The sequence below is a fragment of the Manacus vitellinus genome, unplaced genomic scaffold (assembly GCF_001715985.3).
Source record: "Manacus vitellinus isolate BGI_N305 unplaced genomic scaffold, ASM171598v3 scaffold_17_pilon, whole genome shotgun sequence".
Classification (NCBI taxonomy): Eukaryota; Metazoa; Chordata; class Aves; order Passeriformes; family Pipridae; genus Manacus; species Manacus vitellinus.
The window spans coordinates 3502949-3519190 of NW_021939256.1; the positions used below are offsets into that span (position 1 = coordinate 3502949).

Consider the following 16242-nt stretch of genomic DNA (forward strand, 5'->3'; position numbering starts at 1 on the left):
TTAAGAAAAATACTGAAAACATGACAAATTTGAATTTTTACAGTGAGGCTATTTTTAAGTTAATGATTTCCTTACCAAAGAAAAAAAAAAGATGACCAAGATGACCACTCAAGTAGGGCCTTGACAAGGTAAAGGAACCTCTAGAAGTCTGAAGATGACAGGAAAACCACAGTACAGACCGTGGGTGGACTGGCGGGGGAGCAGCTCTGCAGAAAAGGACCTGAGGGTTCAGGGGAGCAGCAGGTTGGGAGACTGCACCACAGAAGGGTCACCAACAGAGCAACGGAAATGACTCTTGGTCTTCATTCCACACTCGTGAGCTCCCATGTGAAGCACTCTGTCTGGTTTCGGGACTCCCCAGTAACAGTAAATACTCAGAGAAACTGGAGAGGCTCTGGTGGGTGAGACACTGCAATGGATAGAGGGCTGGAGCACGGGCTGTGTGAGGAATGGCTGAGGCACTAGACTTTTTCAGCCTGGAGAAGAGGAGGCCAAGGAGGTGACTGCTGTCACCAACAACGTAAGAGGGGTTATCAAGAAGACAGGAGGTGGCTCTTCTCAGAGGCGCATGGTAGAGGAGTGAAAGAAAACAGTTGCAAGTTCCAGAGAGAGAAATTCTGATTGAACACAAGGAAATTACTCCCTAAAGTGAGAGAAGCTCAGCTCTTGAGCAGATATGCCCAGATGTCAAATCTTCCTTCATGGAGATGGTCAGACCTCTCCTGGAGAAGCCCTTGAGCTCAAATGAATGAACTATCTCTGGATGCAGTGCAGGGCACGAGCCCACACCAAATGACTCCTTAGACATCACTCCAATCTAAGTTACTCTACAGTTCATTACTTCATTTTGGATATTATTTTCCTGAAGTTACAACACATTTTAAAATACCTTTTAAAGTAACATTCCTTTTAAGACTTGCAACATGTTGGCATGTTGTTTTATCAGGGTATCTAGCAATGTTTTGGCATGCAAGAGGAAAGAGACACCCAACAAAAACAATGTAAGAGCAGAGGATATAACGCCTCATAAGCAACACTACTTTTTATGTTAGAAAGATACTTTCAAAGAAAAAAATGAGATTAAACTCCCATTCTTCAATGGAATCAGTATATTTAAAATGTCCATATTAAAGTAGTATAATATAATACAAAAATTTGTGGAAAAAATGACCAGACAATAGTAAGATGACTTTAAAAACATATGAAGATCAGGATCATTTGAAAATTGAAGTCTTATGGAAAAATATATGTACTTAAGAGCCCACCTTTCTAATCACAATAGTAAAAAAAACCAATTCCACCAGCATGTTTATATTACCAGTTTCTTGCCAGTGCTGCAGGTGGCTACGGTAAAAAATTTTAAAAACAGAGTTATTCAGCTCTCAAAAGACTCTAAATAATAATTTCTGTTTCAGTCATATGCAGTTAACTGAGGTATCATATTGTTTAGAAGCTTTATAAAAATTACACTGAACATTATTTACCTGAGTTTTACGAAAATTCACTTAGAGTTCTTAAAAGTCACAGTAGCATTACAAATACTATACTGCTTTCATTGAAGAAAGAGTTGATCTAAGTGCTACACTGATGAAAACTATTTTGCAACCACATCTGTCTTAATTTGTTTTGCATTTATGCTGTATTATTTAAAGTGTTTTAATATTACTGACTGAAAGCAGCAGCTTTTCCCATGACATATACCACCTGTTTCAGTTCTGTTGCTAAATGGGAAAAAATCACAGCCAAGCTATGGGAATCCTATTGTTTGTACCCTGTTGCCTTAGACTTACAGAAAACTACTGTTTGGACAATATTGAATATTATGTGTTTATGCAACTTAGGACTAGTGCATCCATAAGTGATTGTCTATGACCTTGAAAAGATTAACTACAAACTAACAACTTTTTAAAATACTTACTAGTTGTATGGAAAAAGAAGAAAAATATGGAGAAATACATTTCTGTGATGTTTCCTCAACCTGATTCCTTTTTGCGTTTAGATAAAGAAATAAAATACTGATTTGCAAACAGTTGAATACAATTTCTTTAAGTATGCTGCTTATGACGACCCTCTCCTCAGACACTATTTCTATGTCTCAATCACTCCACTTAGAATCAGCACTGAAATTTTTTGTAGAGGTAGTGGAAATTATAAAGTTGTTTATATTTTTGCAATTAGTTTACTATGCATTTTTACCATTTCTGATTTAGATAGATAATGTTTCTGTGAAATCAAACAAAATGAAGATACAAAACTCTGTGCAAAGCCTGAGCTCTTCAGACCATGTGTGATCTAGCCTAATAAAAGCTTAAGTAGCATCTTTGATCAAGAGATAGCCATAATGTTTTAACACCAAGCATGAAAACAAAAAATCTGTAACTTTTTCAAAGGGGAAAATACAAAAATTTGACATCACTGACTTGCAATATGGAGTGGATCTCAGCTCTGTGTAACTGATCTTATAAATGTGCTTTTAAAAAGTACCAAGATTTGGTAATCACACAGATTCACAGATAAATTTAGGCTTGGAGGGATGTGTAGAGGTCATCTAGTCTCAGTCCCTACTTGAAGTTGGTCCCAAGGCTGTGTCTGATCAAGTTCAGACCATCTCTATCAGTGGAAATGCCAGACACCATGTTTGAGTATTCATTTTCCATTACACCAAACCAGAATTTCCCATGCTTTGACATGTGCCCATTTCCCATCATGATAGCACTGGGCACCTATTTAGACATCAGCAAGTTCAACTCCAAAAATCAGGAAATGCCAAGTGGCCTTGCTCCTGTTTCTGTGTTGTAAGGATCATCCTACAGTTTTCACTGAAAGTAGCAGGTGCCACCATTTTTTGCATAGAACTCTCACAGCTATCCTGGCCCAAAAGACAAACCACAGTCTCTATGGAATAAAATCGTCTTTAGCAGGATCCTCCCATTATTGGGGGAAATTCTGCCTATTCTGTGCTCCAGTCTGTTGTGGCTGGCCTCGTGGCAGGTCCTGGGATTCCTCATTATTGCCAGCTCATTTACCTCAAACCACTCAACACTTGTTGGCATCTATATCTCTTCTTTCACCAATGCACTAAATACTTTATTTTTAATTTAATTTCCTTATTCAAAATCAGGATACAAATACTATATTGCTTCTCAAGAACACTCAGAACAGAAGGAGATGAGGTCTCAGATTGCACAGCTTGGAAAAGAAAATGAAAAAATGCATGACGGTATATTTACTGTATGTATCATGAATATGGCTTGAGATTATCTATTAAACATTAGGAAACAGTTCAGCTAACTCATCCAGGTACTATGATGAAACAAAATTCTCTTTAAATGCCTTCTGTAATCATTTAAACACTCTATTAAGTGTTTTAGCATCACAAGGTGCAAGCAAGGGTTATGCAGGCCTAAGAAATCTACTTGAACAGAAATAAATGTACTTCTAGTTCGTGGTTCAATAGACATTACAATACTATTCAAAAATTTTCAGTGGCCATTCTTATGTCTTAAAACAGAAAATAAAAACAAAACATTTTTATGAAATTAGGGTGTTTTGTGATTAGCTAGAATTAGGGGTGATAGTGTTTCTAATATGGTGAAAAATTGAATTAAATGATAATTCAGACAAGTCTGATGATATACAAGTCTAATGAAAAACACTTGTGCTGCATATAATTTTAGGATGTTAAAACCCACATTGAAACACAGCAGGAAAGGGAGTAAAAATTAGATGTAAAAAGCATTTGTAAGGGGTACTCTACTGAAGTTTCCTAACCAGAAGATTTCAATTTCATCTTGCTTCTGTGATTTAATCTATATCTAAACAGTGAGTATCATCAAAGCCTGTTTCAATGGTCAAAGATACTGGAGAAAAAATTAAATTACACAGGTTTGAAAACTGAAAAAAAAAAAAAAAAAAGGAAAAATTATCCAATAAATTGTGAATAACCTTTATGGGAATATTTGTTAACTTTTGAGTATTTTCTACATAAAAGTTTTTGTTTCCACATATTTTTTTAATGAGGACTCATTAAAGAAATCTTAGAGACAAAAAGACCACTCTCCTCTTGCTGTCAAGGAGCAGGAGCATGGTTTCATTTTATATGAGCAGGATGTAGAGAACAAATCTTCCACTCAACTTTATTTTAACTCTCTTATAGATACTATATAGCTGCAGGAATGCCAGGTCCACAAGTGCAGAAAGACTAGGAAAGCTTTTACTGAAGTTGAATGTTTCAGGATTTATTTTCCAAAGCCAAAAGCACATCTCAGTGCATACAACAAACAAATCTATACCTATCTTGCTAGTCATAAATGAAACAGAACAAGGCAATATTGCAGAAAATTATTAGTATTATAACAACAACTACAGCTCATTTTTCTCTCCTGGAAAGAACAAGCCTGCTTCTGTACTATGGCATTTTATGAAATGTGAAGTATCATGCTGGTATTCATGCGTACTATTACCATTTTGGTTTCCCTTGTATGTTATGATTTAATCTTGAATACACGTCTTGAATATTAGTGCTAAGCTGCTTTACTGCCTGAGATGTCTTCATGCGGATATCCCAAATAAAGTCTTGTGCAATTAAGACATATTTCAACATTAAATGGATTCTGGCTGGAAGACAAGAGAAGGGAGAGTGGTGCTTCCTCCGATTAGTGATGTTCAAGCACTGAGACGTTGTTCCCTCTGTGTACACAAAATGTACCTTTTGCACATCTCTCAAACATCCTCACGCACCGCATCTGCAGCTGCAACCCCAGTGCCTGCCATCAGCCCAGGCCTTAGTTAAGCCTCTTCCACACTGGTGTCCACTACCAGGACAATGGCTATGGGAATGCAAAACCCTGTCAGATGGTACTTCTTTTACCTCTCATAAAACCTTTAATGCCTCGTGGGGCTGTCTAAAGAAGTCCTTTCCTCCATGATGTCTCTGCCCTTTCTGACAGCCAGGGTACACTCTAACCACCAAGTACCTTGAGTGGGGAGATTGGGTGCATCTGCTTCTGCATTATGGATTGTCTTTAAAAGCTTCTTTTTTTCTTGATAATTTGTTCTGAACTTTGACAAGTAATTAATATTTCTCTAATGAGTTTCCCTTGGGTGCATCTAAGAGGTCAAATGTCACAGTGACTTTGGCTTAGGTCCCCAGTTCAACTTCGTGTTTAGGTCCAAGCTTTGCACTGATGGAAATAACTTTCTGTAACACTTTCTGAACAAGCAGAACAAAAAGAAAAAATCTCAGGTATGAATTATCAGTATTATTTTGCATTCCTGTTTGGGTTTTGGGTTGTTTTGTTGGCAGAATAAAACAAACCAAGGTCCTTTGTTTGAAAATTATTATATAAAGATCGTCCAGTACAACTCTTTGTTGTTTTCTCTGTTTACCTTGCAACTGCAGACAGTTTGTTATTTACAGACACATGTCAAATACATTATTACTGGACAGCATTAAATCTTCAATTAGTAAGAGGAAACATATTCAAGTACAAGTCAAGTACAAACAAGTCAAGATCATGTACTTTTTCTTTTCTTTTAACATTTTTCCCCTTTTATTCAGTGATATTGTTAAAGAAAACATTACATACCCAACATTTTCTGCATCTTCATCACACTCAGCCCTATATTTGCAAACTCCACATTTTGAGTGTTTTCTCTGAACTTCTGTCCCAGATCCTTCATACTCTGAAAAAAAATTCAGTGTTATTAACAGAAAGCATGATTTTCAAATTAAGGTCTGATTTTGCTTACCTAAATCCATCTGCCTTCAAGAATACTGTCAAAATGAAGCTATTGTATATTGAATCTATTAACCTTAATAGTGCTCCCCTTTTCAAAATCAGTCAATTGGAGGTTGGTAGAACTGTACCAGTGATAGAAAAGCATCCCTGAAAACACTAGTGCTTCATTGATTGGCTCTCCCTTTATTCTTATTTCAGTCATTTTTATTTATTCCTGCTCCACCAGACACATAACTGGCATTGACGTATGTCCCAGTCACATTTACTCTTAATTGGCACCGATAATGTATAAATCCTGTCCTTTTTTATGTCCTTGAATATTAGGTACTGGGGATTTAAACAGTATTTTCTCTGGCAGTCTTTAATTATAGATATCCTTATGCAAGGTTACTGCTTGAATTTTTCCCCTTTTTGATTCCCAGCTATGAGATTAGACAATGCTCATGTATCATATATGTTGTGGTGTATTTTACAGATTACTCTGTTTAGTTCTGCAGGAATAAAAGAAAAAAAAGTCATCTTAACAAGAAACTAGTAGAAAGGCTATGTATCCTAAAAAGTAAAATGAATATCTTGAATATTCTGATCTTAAAAACATTTACACCAATCTTACTGTTGACACGGACATCAAAACTCTTCACCAAGTAAAAGAGAAATAAATTATACTCTTACTGTTTCACTACCATTAGCCACTCCTATTTTTGATTTTTAACAAAATGATGGAGAGCTGGATATCCGAAACAAAGGAAAAGAACCACAGAAATCTTCAGAGGGAGTTGAGAACCACTTAAAGTATCACAGTACCGTGGTGGTGCACGGCTCACTACACAAGGCTGTCGGATGGACAGAGATCAAAGTGATTCCTTTTCTCATAGCAGCTTTATGTGCTGTAGCAACAGTAAATCAAACACCACCAATGAAACAGCTGCATTTACATTCTTTAAATGTAAACAGGAAAAAGAAATCCACAACAGTCCATCCTAATTTTCCCAGATTTTAGCTGAAAGGAATCTCTCCCTCCTACCTCTGGGACTGGGTTTCCATGAAAAACAGTGCAGGTGAGACTCTCAAACTGACTTCTGTCTAAAGCATGCTGTGCATTTTCCAGAGATTAATACATATCAAACTTTATTACAAAATTGCCACTGTAGAAATTCTATCACCATTCTTACGAAGTTGCCGTAGGGGTCATTTGCCTTTATCTTTACAAATGTATATCTCATTTTATTTCTCCTTCTTTCTAGATACCGAATTCCTATGTCTGCATTTGGCATTTTAAAGTGTCCTTTAGTGTCAGATTTCATTTTTCAATACCAATAAATGATCTCCTATGGTTTGAATAAATTAAACAAATGGCACTGCTCATGGTTTTCATTTGTGGTATTTCCCCTTTTGCTGTTCTTATTACCCTTGGTGCCCTTTGCCAGTATGTTGACACCTTCTGGAGTTACAGGTACCAGAGTTGGACATATTGCTCCAGAAGAGCTGTCATCAAAGCCAAATACCATCTGTGACATTCTTCAGTTTAAACACCCAACAATCATATCACTTTTTGACCATTTTTCTGCACTGACCATCACTGTTCACATTTACTTTATTATCCACCTTATTCCCGAATGAGTCCTTTTCAGGGTCAACAGTCTGTAGTACAGAGGCCAACATCAAGGAAAAATCACCTAGATCCTGGACTAGCTAGAGATAACTCTGTCCTCAGACATTAAAATCGTTCCTGCTTACGCATCCTGTTATCTCAGTGACCTGTTCCCTGTCATCCACACCAAATCAGTACTGACTCGTTTTCTCCCAGGTCACCAGTGGAAGGGATCACAAGGCCAAGAACAGTCTCTAGAAACACACTCATTTTCTAATGATTCCTTAACATTTAACTATCTATGGATTTGCAGTATTTTTGCATGTTAGATGTGCTCTGCATGGATGTTGTGCTCTCTAGTTACTTAGATTTGTGGGAGATAAGCGATTGCACCTGGCTGAGAAAGGTTACAGTTTTGAGGTGGTACACTTACATAAAATGTTCTGTTGTACAAACAACTTTCTTGTAAAAATAAACTTTAGAAAAGGTAATTTTCTCCATAAAGGTTTTCCATGAACTCATGGCAACTGCCATTAAACAATTTCCTCTCGCTTAATTTGGTACTCAGCTGATTTTTCCACTTTCTATTTCACTGCTGTGCTTCTGATAGCTGCCAGAATGAGAGGCTGATGCCCTCCAATCATCACATTTATCTTTTCTGAAAATATTTTTATATTATTTATCATTATTATACTGAACAAAGGGAGACAAAAGAGTCATTAACAGCCCAGAGAATTCTTTACCACTGATTTTTAAAGCTTTCAGGCGCAAACCAGACAGATTTCCTTGTTACAAACTATTTCTTCAACAGTTGGTGCTTCTGCAGTACTGATAGCATGGAAGATATTTCATCATATCCTATATATACTATATATTCTATCTGACTTGACTACAACTGAAACCAGAATGTTTTACTGAGCGCTTCCACTGCACTATTAGCATTTCAATTTTGCAATGGAGCAAAAGAAGTAGCACATACACACACATGCATCCTTCCTCTTGAGCTTTAGTTCTTCTCCCTCTGAATGCTCCAATATTATTTTTATTTTCAGAAACAGGAGCTCACAACTACTTATTCACTGTTTCTATATACTATTTGGTGTAAAATTCTCCCTCTCTCCTTCCCCCCCCCTAAAATTGCTTTCTCTACCTTTTAAAATTAGGTTTATTTTAAAAAAGTGGGGCCTTTTTTTTTTTTCCTTGATCAGAACTTGCTGGACCTCATGCACAGAATTATTTATCTCTATAGTAATTTGTTTTCGCATAATAAATATGTGCAAGTCAAGAACACCTGCATCTCAGGTACCAATAATTTACACCCGTCAGGATTAGGTGTAATACAGATAAATGCGCAATGATGCCACATTTCCAACTTAGGTGATAGTCACCTACAATTTTCAGAAGTATTTTTCATTACTAGCTGCATTATGTTTCAGCAGTAGTAGCATTAGACACTGCATACAGTATAAGCTGGAGTTCTGTTGCAATTTAGGAATGGTACTCCCCAGCTCAGTGCCCCCACCAAGACTCTCAAAACCACGCGCCACTCTCTTGCTCCCTCACTTTCCCTTCCCCTTCCCCCCTGTGGTGGGATGGAGAAGAGAATTAGAGGCACAAAAGGTAAAGCTTGTGGGTTGAGGTAAGAACAATTTACTGGAAACAGCAATGAGATAAGAAAACAAACAGCAATAACAAAAGTGTACAAAAGAGAGAGTGATTCACATGCCAAAACGCTCACCGAAGAGCCAGAAGAGCCCGTGACCTGACTGCACCCACGTTGCCCTGACTGGAAAAGAACCCTTCCTTTTGGAAGGGTTAAAATAAGTTAGCCTATTAATATTTGAGAGCATGTTTCTCTGGTGTAAATGTGTTCAAATAGGCAATGTATCCCTTGACAGATTGCCCCTCCCTTATCCTTTCTCCCCCACATTTGATTGTTCTTACATAGGTTGTAGTCATTAATTTTAATATTCCAATGAATCAGATCTTCCCAGCAGATTTCAGTAACAACAATTAGGTCAAAATATGCTCCCAAATGAGCAATTGAACCTCCTCTTGTTTATTATGCAAGCTTCTAATATTGATGAATAGATGATTACAGAATTTCTTCTCCTTGGTTTTGCTGGTATCTTAATACTGTTCTTTGACATCCTAATTTCAAGTTGAGTGAAAGCTCATTTTTCCTCTCTTTTCAGCTTCCTTACATGTTTCAGGGCAGTGCCTCATTAATGCTCTGTCCTTCAAAAGAAATGAGGCACAAGGATAGGATCAGTGACTCCCAGTTGTCTCTCTGAGCTGCTGTTCTCCCTAACACTTCTCAAGTCATTATTCCTCTGCAGAAGATAGCCAGCTGTACCTTATGAGCTGCAGGGTAGGAGCCTGTAAATGGACAGCAGCTCTAGAGGAATTGGATAGCAGTAAATTGCTTCCCTCAGCAACTCATTTGTGTGTTCCTACAATGGTAATATGGCTCGGTTTCTGCTGAGGGCTTTCAATCAGACTTGAAGCAAAAGCATCTGTCTGTGTCAAGGTGATGTTTGCTCTGCCCTAAGGCATGGCTTGGAAAGGGAGCTGTGCTGTATATCTGTATTTATCACTGTTCACAGTGAAGTCGGGGGAGCTTGTGGAGAGCAGAAATTCCTCAGTAGTCATGTGCAGATAGAATAAAGATTCCTTTGCCTGGAAAAGCCTCTCTGAAAATCAATTCCTATCTGATTTGGGAGTATAGTGGTTTTTGCAGTATCTCATGGGAGAAACTAATCTCAAAAATATTTTTGAAAAATGGGAAGGGCCGCAGAAAATCCTCTTCTGCAACCCAAAGTACAGAAGAATCCCCATCTCGTGATTAGACTGTGATTCCTTCAGTACAGCCAGTGCTGGAAATTCCTCTCAAAATACCACAGTCCACAGAATCACACATTAAGGACTGCAATTCACTCAACAGTTCAGTGACTTATCCAACCTTCCATTAATTTTTAGGGCAACTTTAATGACATACTTAGTTAAAACGCAGATTGTTCCCATAATTTGAAACAAAGCTGCAAACCTGTTCTTCTGTCTTAAAGTATATATTTAAAGCAAGTGCGACAACTGCTCTTCGTTCACAAGTTTCTAGCAAGCAATGTCTTGAATTTTCTTGACCACGCTGCTGGATCATACATAGAAGCAATATTTGGCAATGTGGAAGGTCCTGCTCTCTTATCCAACCACACAGCTGGCTTAGTAGCAAAGCCTGGCTTGGTACAGCAGAGAGATTGTTTCCCCATGCAATGTAGACCACACACTGCAGCTGTAAGTGTGCTCCAGTAAAGGCACCAGCCTTTGGAATTTGATTGTGCAAGAAGGGGCATTACAGGTTTAACACAAGGATGCCGGGTCTATTTATGACTAAGGTGCCTGAAGGAGGGGAGTTTGAAGTTTGATTCCCTAATCACAACTCAGCCAAGGTGATATGCTTTCCCGGTGGTTATGACAATGACAGCATACACACTTATAAGCAAAGGATGCCAGGATGTGTGCTGTAGGACTCCATACCAGCACTACCCTTGTCATGTGTTAGGTATTTTACACACCTGACAGCTATAACTTCTGGCTTGCTTCTGCGCATATGATATCATGGATAATGGTGGGGAAAGCTGGCATACTGCGAGACTGGATCAGCTTTCATACTGCTGAAACCTCCAGTTGGAGAACTCTAATAACCATTCACTCCAGTGCCCTGCTTCAAATGCAGCTAACTCCTTTTTCTCCAAAGGACGACGCAACAACTTCAAAGTAAGCACCAGGGAAATTATGCATGAGTAGATGATGGTGGAAAAGAGAAAGGACAAGAAAGTCATCAGCAGCCAATGGAGGTGTCCCACAATTTCATGAACACACTGAACGCCTTTCTGTAGGTCCTATGCAGGTTGGATGAGATGAACCTGCTCTCATTTGCTACCTGTCATCCTGCACAAGAGGCAAGAGGAATCTGTCTTTATGTGCCCTTGGCTTTGGCATCCTTCAAAGCAAGCTCTAGCTTTCCTTGAAAAACCTCCTTAGAATAAGTTTCCACCAACAGAATGCCTAAACATTTAGGCCCTTTGCCTCTGCTTTTATGAACCTTTGTCGAAAGCACAGTAATTCTTGCAAGTTTCATTTCAGTGTTAATTTTATCTATGTCAAGAAGAATCTTGACAGAAATAAATAGGGCTATTTGAAGCTAAAGTGATACTCAGTGACAAGTCATGTGATGGAATCTGCACTTAAATCTTTCTAAGTCTCACACCATTATACAAACAGGTAAAAGGCATGATGTTATCTCCTATCCAGGGTGTTAATCAGCATTGAGTTTCTGCAGTCATATTAAAATACATTCAAACAAATCAGTAGCACTGTTACAAATCAGAATAAAAAATATTCGAGGTTCTAAACTCTGTGTGTTTATTCCACCCTGACTGTGTGACAATTACTGGATAAGTGTTGTCCCCAGTGACGAAAGGAACAGATGGCAGCCTGGTAAAAAGCACATACTGTATATCAATTTATTAATTACTAAATGCAATCTGCTAGACGTTCATCACAAGATACTTCAGCTATTAAATTTCAGAGGGATTAGAAATTCAAAACAAATTATTTTAATAATAATTAACTTAGCTATATGTATTGCAAGCATGTTATTTTCTTAGCTTAAAAGCCTGAAATGATTGGGTGCCATCTGTCTAACTAACATTACATCTTTTTTAATATCAAAAGTGCATTTTGCTCAGGTACACAGATAAACTCTGAACAAAAAGAATTAAAAATTAATGTTATGGGCACAGAAGGACACTTAGAAATCTCACCCTTGTTGGTTGATTACCAGAGCACACCCTGCCTCTTCTAAGACAGTAATTTGTTTCTGAGAAGCTGGCTTGAAAAGTCATTGCCATTTGTTAGCTCTTTTATGGTGCACATAACAAATGCTGATGTTTTTCAACACATCCTTGCAAAGGCCTAACTATATCGCAAAGTCAACATGACAGCTGTAAACTAGCAATCTACGTTTTTATGTAAATATGACAGCCTGAGGATCATTTTTTTGCCCCAATCTACAAGTTGTGGAAGTACATTCAGCAGGTCAAATAGTGTTGCAATTTATAACTGTCAGAGATGAACAGAAATCTGAGCCTGTACCTTTTCCTTCACTAGTTTTGCCTCAAACTCTAACAAAACAGTGTTTAAACAAAGTGGTTTAGTACCTAGTTTTATGACTGTATTCTTCAGAACAGAATATATAAGAGAATACAGAGAGAAGCTCACATCTTAAATGCAAATTTAATGCAAATCCCACTATCTTCAGCTGTGACCCCAGCTAAGCAACTCTTTCGGGCCCGGAGTCCCCACTCTCTGACATTGCTTTCTGTAGGGGTGAAACCTAATGGTAGAATACTGAGGATTTCGAAATTTCTCTGATTTTTGAATTAACAATCATATTCTCTTCTTCAAAGCAGCTTCAGGATATCCATTGCCACAAGTGACCAACTGTTTGGTTCATAACTGCAAGTTTCATGATGCTAATTGAAGGTTCAGACTTCTGAAATTAGCAAAATGAGTAATTTTATTACAACCTTTCATTAATATTGTGCTATCAGAGCACAGAAAATGGAAATAGTTTATTCAGAATGTCAGAGGGCAACTAGACAATTGTGTCACCCTTAAAAAATTTATTACTTCACCTCATTCAGGCTTACTGAAACAACTCTTCCACTCTTAATTCTTTTCCTAAAATCTAGTATCTTCGTAACAGCAAACATGATTCGGGGAGAACTCGAACCAGTAGTTCCATGGTCTTTAGCTTTTTTTTGTGGCACATGACAACTTCTAAGGAAAGATAACATCTAAACAGTCTTTGAGGAAGAGGACTTCCGGGGGTTTTTAATTGGTTCTAAATATCCTTTTTAAAAAAGAAAAAAACAACAACAACAACAAAAAAACCCAAAAAACCACAAACAAACAAACAAAAAAACCCCCAAAACAAAACAAAACAAAAAAACCCACAAAAAACCAAAAACCAAACTAAAAATGAATGCATTCACCATCACACAGTTTGGGAGTAGGAGGGAAAATCTGCATCAAGTCAAGTTTCAGAATCATTAATGAGCTTGTTCTGTGTTTCGATAATGAAAAAGAACAGTGTGAACCAGTAGCACAAATCTTAGCTGCACATGAGTCAAACGGCTAATTTCAGCAGTGGAGACTGTCACAGGCAGAGCTATAGCAACTGAAGAGCACAACTCAGACACTTTCTTCATGTACTTTCCTTCAAAGTTAAAAATATATCAGCAAACTAATCTGCACAGCCATTGCAATGCTTCCTGAACAAGCAGCTGCACTTATCCATTCTGTGTGTGCAAGCATCACTGGTGCATACACAATCATACCAACTGCATGTATAAGAAACACAGCAAACACTGATTCTGTGATTATCAGCTGGAAATGTAAATCCTAGGAAGAAAACAAATCTCTAAGCTAGCATTTTGCTCGCTTGCTGGCTCTCTCTCACTCTTTGCATATTTCCACTTCCATTGAAGCTTCCTTCTGCTTCCAAGCAGTAGCTGTACCTAACCTACAGGGTTAGAGTCTCTCCAGGCAATTTGATTCCCATTTGTGCACTCTTATTGAAGAATATGATATTAAACATTCAGGCATATGTGATTATTTTGTCTCAGCATATCCTGATTTTCTCCAAAAGAAAATGGCAAAGGCTGGCCCAGGAAGGAGTTGTACTGCAGTCAGTCCCACAGCTGGAAGGAGGGAGGCAGGACTGTGGAGTGCACCACTGAGCACTTCCACCGTGCAGGTCATCCTCTGCCTGGGATCCTATCCTTTCTTCTTTTCTGCATTCCAAACAATGCTTCTTCAATAGGTTTCATCACTCTTCTAGAAGTTTGGTTAATTCTAAATTCCCCTAACGTGGGATAGGTCTTTTAGGTTTTTAATGTTTCCTTGTAACACTTATATAGTTACTTGAATTATGGAACAAAACCAATTTCAGATACAAAAATATTGTGAGTACAAAAATATCCTTGAATTTTTGGCCAGAGCAGAGTTCAATAACCAAACCAACAGTGGATTCCATCCTTTGAAGGATTGTTTTCAGACACAGAAAATGCTAACTAACTGTTCTGCAGAAGTATTACCCAACACCCAGTTTAGTGAGAAAGGTGCACAGGGACAAAAATAATTCAGTGTGTCACAAATAGCCTAGATGTATTTTAAGAAAAAAAAAGTGCCAAGTAGGATTTTCAATTTCTCATTTTTATATTATTTCTTTAAATCTAAAATTAAGAACTAAACTCACTTGTTTTAATAGTGAATAGAAGCAGGAACATTTCAGTTGGCCCAAAGGCACTCAGAAGAAACCCAAATAAATGAAGGGCTGATGCCACAAAACTGCTGGAGGACATAGCAGGTACATGGTTCCTTCTCTGTTCAATACCCAGGCAATGCAGGTACTCACCTGGGGTCAAGGGAACCAGATTCAGTTCTTTCTGCCTGAAGTGAACTGAATCCACATATTCCATCTCCCAAGACAATGCACCAACCACTTCTGCAAGGTATTGAGGGACCACCAAATCTCCTAGGCTGATGCCATTCTCTTTTGCATAAATAATTCAAATTCACTGGCATGCTGAGCTCAGCTAACAAAGGCTTTCCATAGCATGCATCCTTCCTCCCCATCTCTTTGTCCCAGGCTCAATGAATATTTCAAGTGAGACCAAAAAGAACAGCAATGACAAAGAGACCCATTTGGGCCTCTGTTAAAAGGAGCTAGTGGACTTGTGTTCAGTCTCCTGCCCTAAATCAAGCAATGAGTATATTTGAACATGGACCTTTCACCTCTACAGAGAGCAGCTAACGAAACACAGCATGTTCTAGCCTACTTTTCTCCAAACTGCTCATAAAATTACCCAAAGAATCCTGACATCTGTCAGTCGGCTGCCAATCCCTTCCAAACCAACACAGTAACATTTACAAGGGACTTTAATGGGGATTTTTGGATGCAGTTGGTAAATACTGCAAAAAAAAAAAAAAAATCTCAACAGCATTCAAACTTTTCTAAAACTGTTCTAAAAATAAAAGTGAAACATGGACTAAATTACTGTCATCTGTCTCCTACAAGAATTGCATAGCAGTACTGAGGCAAGAAATGCTCCGCTTACAGGGAGCAGCTGTAGTGGAAAAACAGTCTGGGTAACAAAGATGGAGAAGAAGCAATCAGAGCTGGGGAAAGAGCAATCTCAGGAAGAAGAGCATCAGAAAAAAGTCACCTGTATTGTTTGAGCAGAAGATTGTTCCTTCAGACATTATCTCAAAAGGAAGCAAAGGTGAGAATGGCCATGTGCTAGCCACAGCCCAGGAATTTACTGATAGCATCTTATTAAAGGGGAGGGAAATGCCTCCCCTTCACCTCAATACAGGAAAAAAAAGGGAGCTAGCTCATGATTTTTGAAAAGTTAACTGTTATGTTCAGCTACTCAGTGATGCAACTGATGGTTTTCCACCAAAGGTACATTTTCATGTACAATATTATACAAGATTTATAATATTTCAAAACTCAGTCCCAACAGTATGAAATGCAACATCTTCTTAGTACAAGCAAAGACTAAAACAGTTTGTCTGTGTCTGTATACATCTATATCTCATATTTTTCATTCTATACATATTATTTCTGGTAGTATCAAAGACAGAATTAAGATAAAATTTTTATTATTATTTTTCTTAATCCTTGGAAGAAGATTAAGATAGGAACATTTCTACTAGTACCAGCTGTGCTACATCCCCTCTTCGAATATACAGCTTTGAACAGAAACCTGTAAAATATTTTATATAAGCAGATATCATAATGTAGTAATTATATATTTTAGGCAACAAGTTTGATGAAGGATA

General features: G+C 37.8%; 1 protein-coding gene across 1 annotated transcript in view; it reads right to left on the reverse strand.

Annotated features, from left to right (window-relative positions):
- TMEFF1 (transmembrane protein with EGF like and two follistatin like domains 1) overlaps positions 1-16242 on the reverse strand; it is a 167577-nt gene that overhangs the window by 21541 nt on the left and 129794 nt on the right. Inside the window, exon 5 of the mRNA XM_029958891.1 lies at positions 5589-5685. Coding sequence (XP_029814751.1) covers positions 5589-5685 — 97 coding nt within the window. The remainder of the gene's footprint in view (positions 1-5588; positions 5686-16242) is intronic.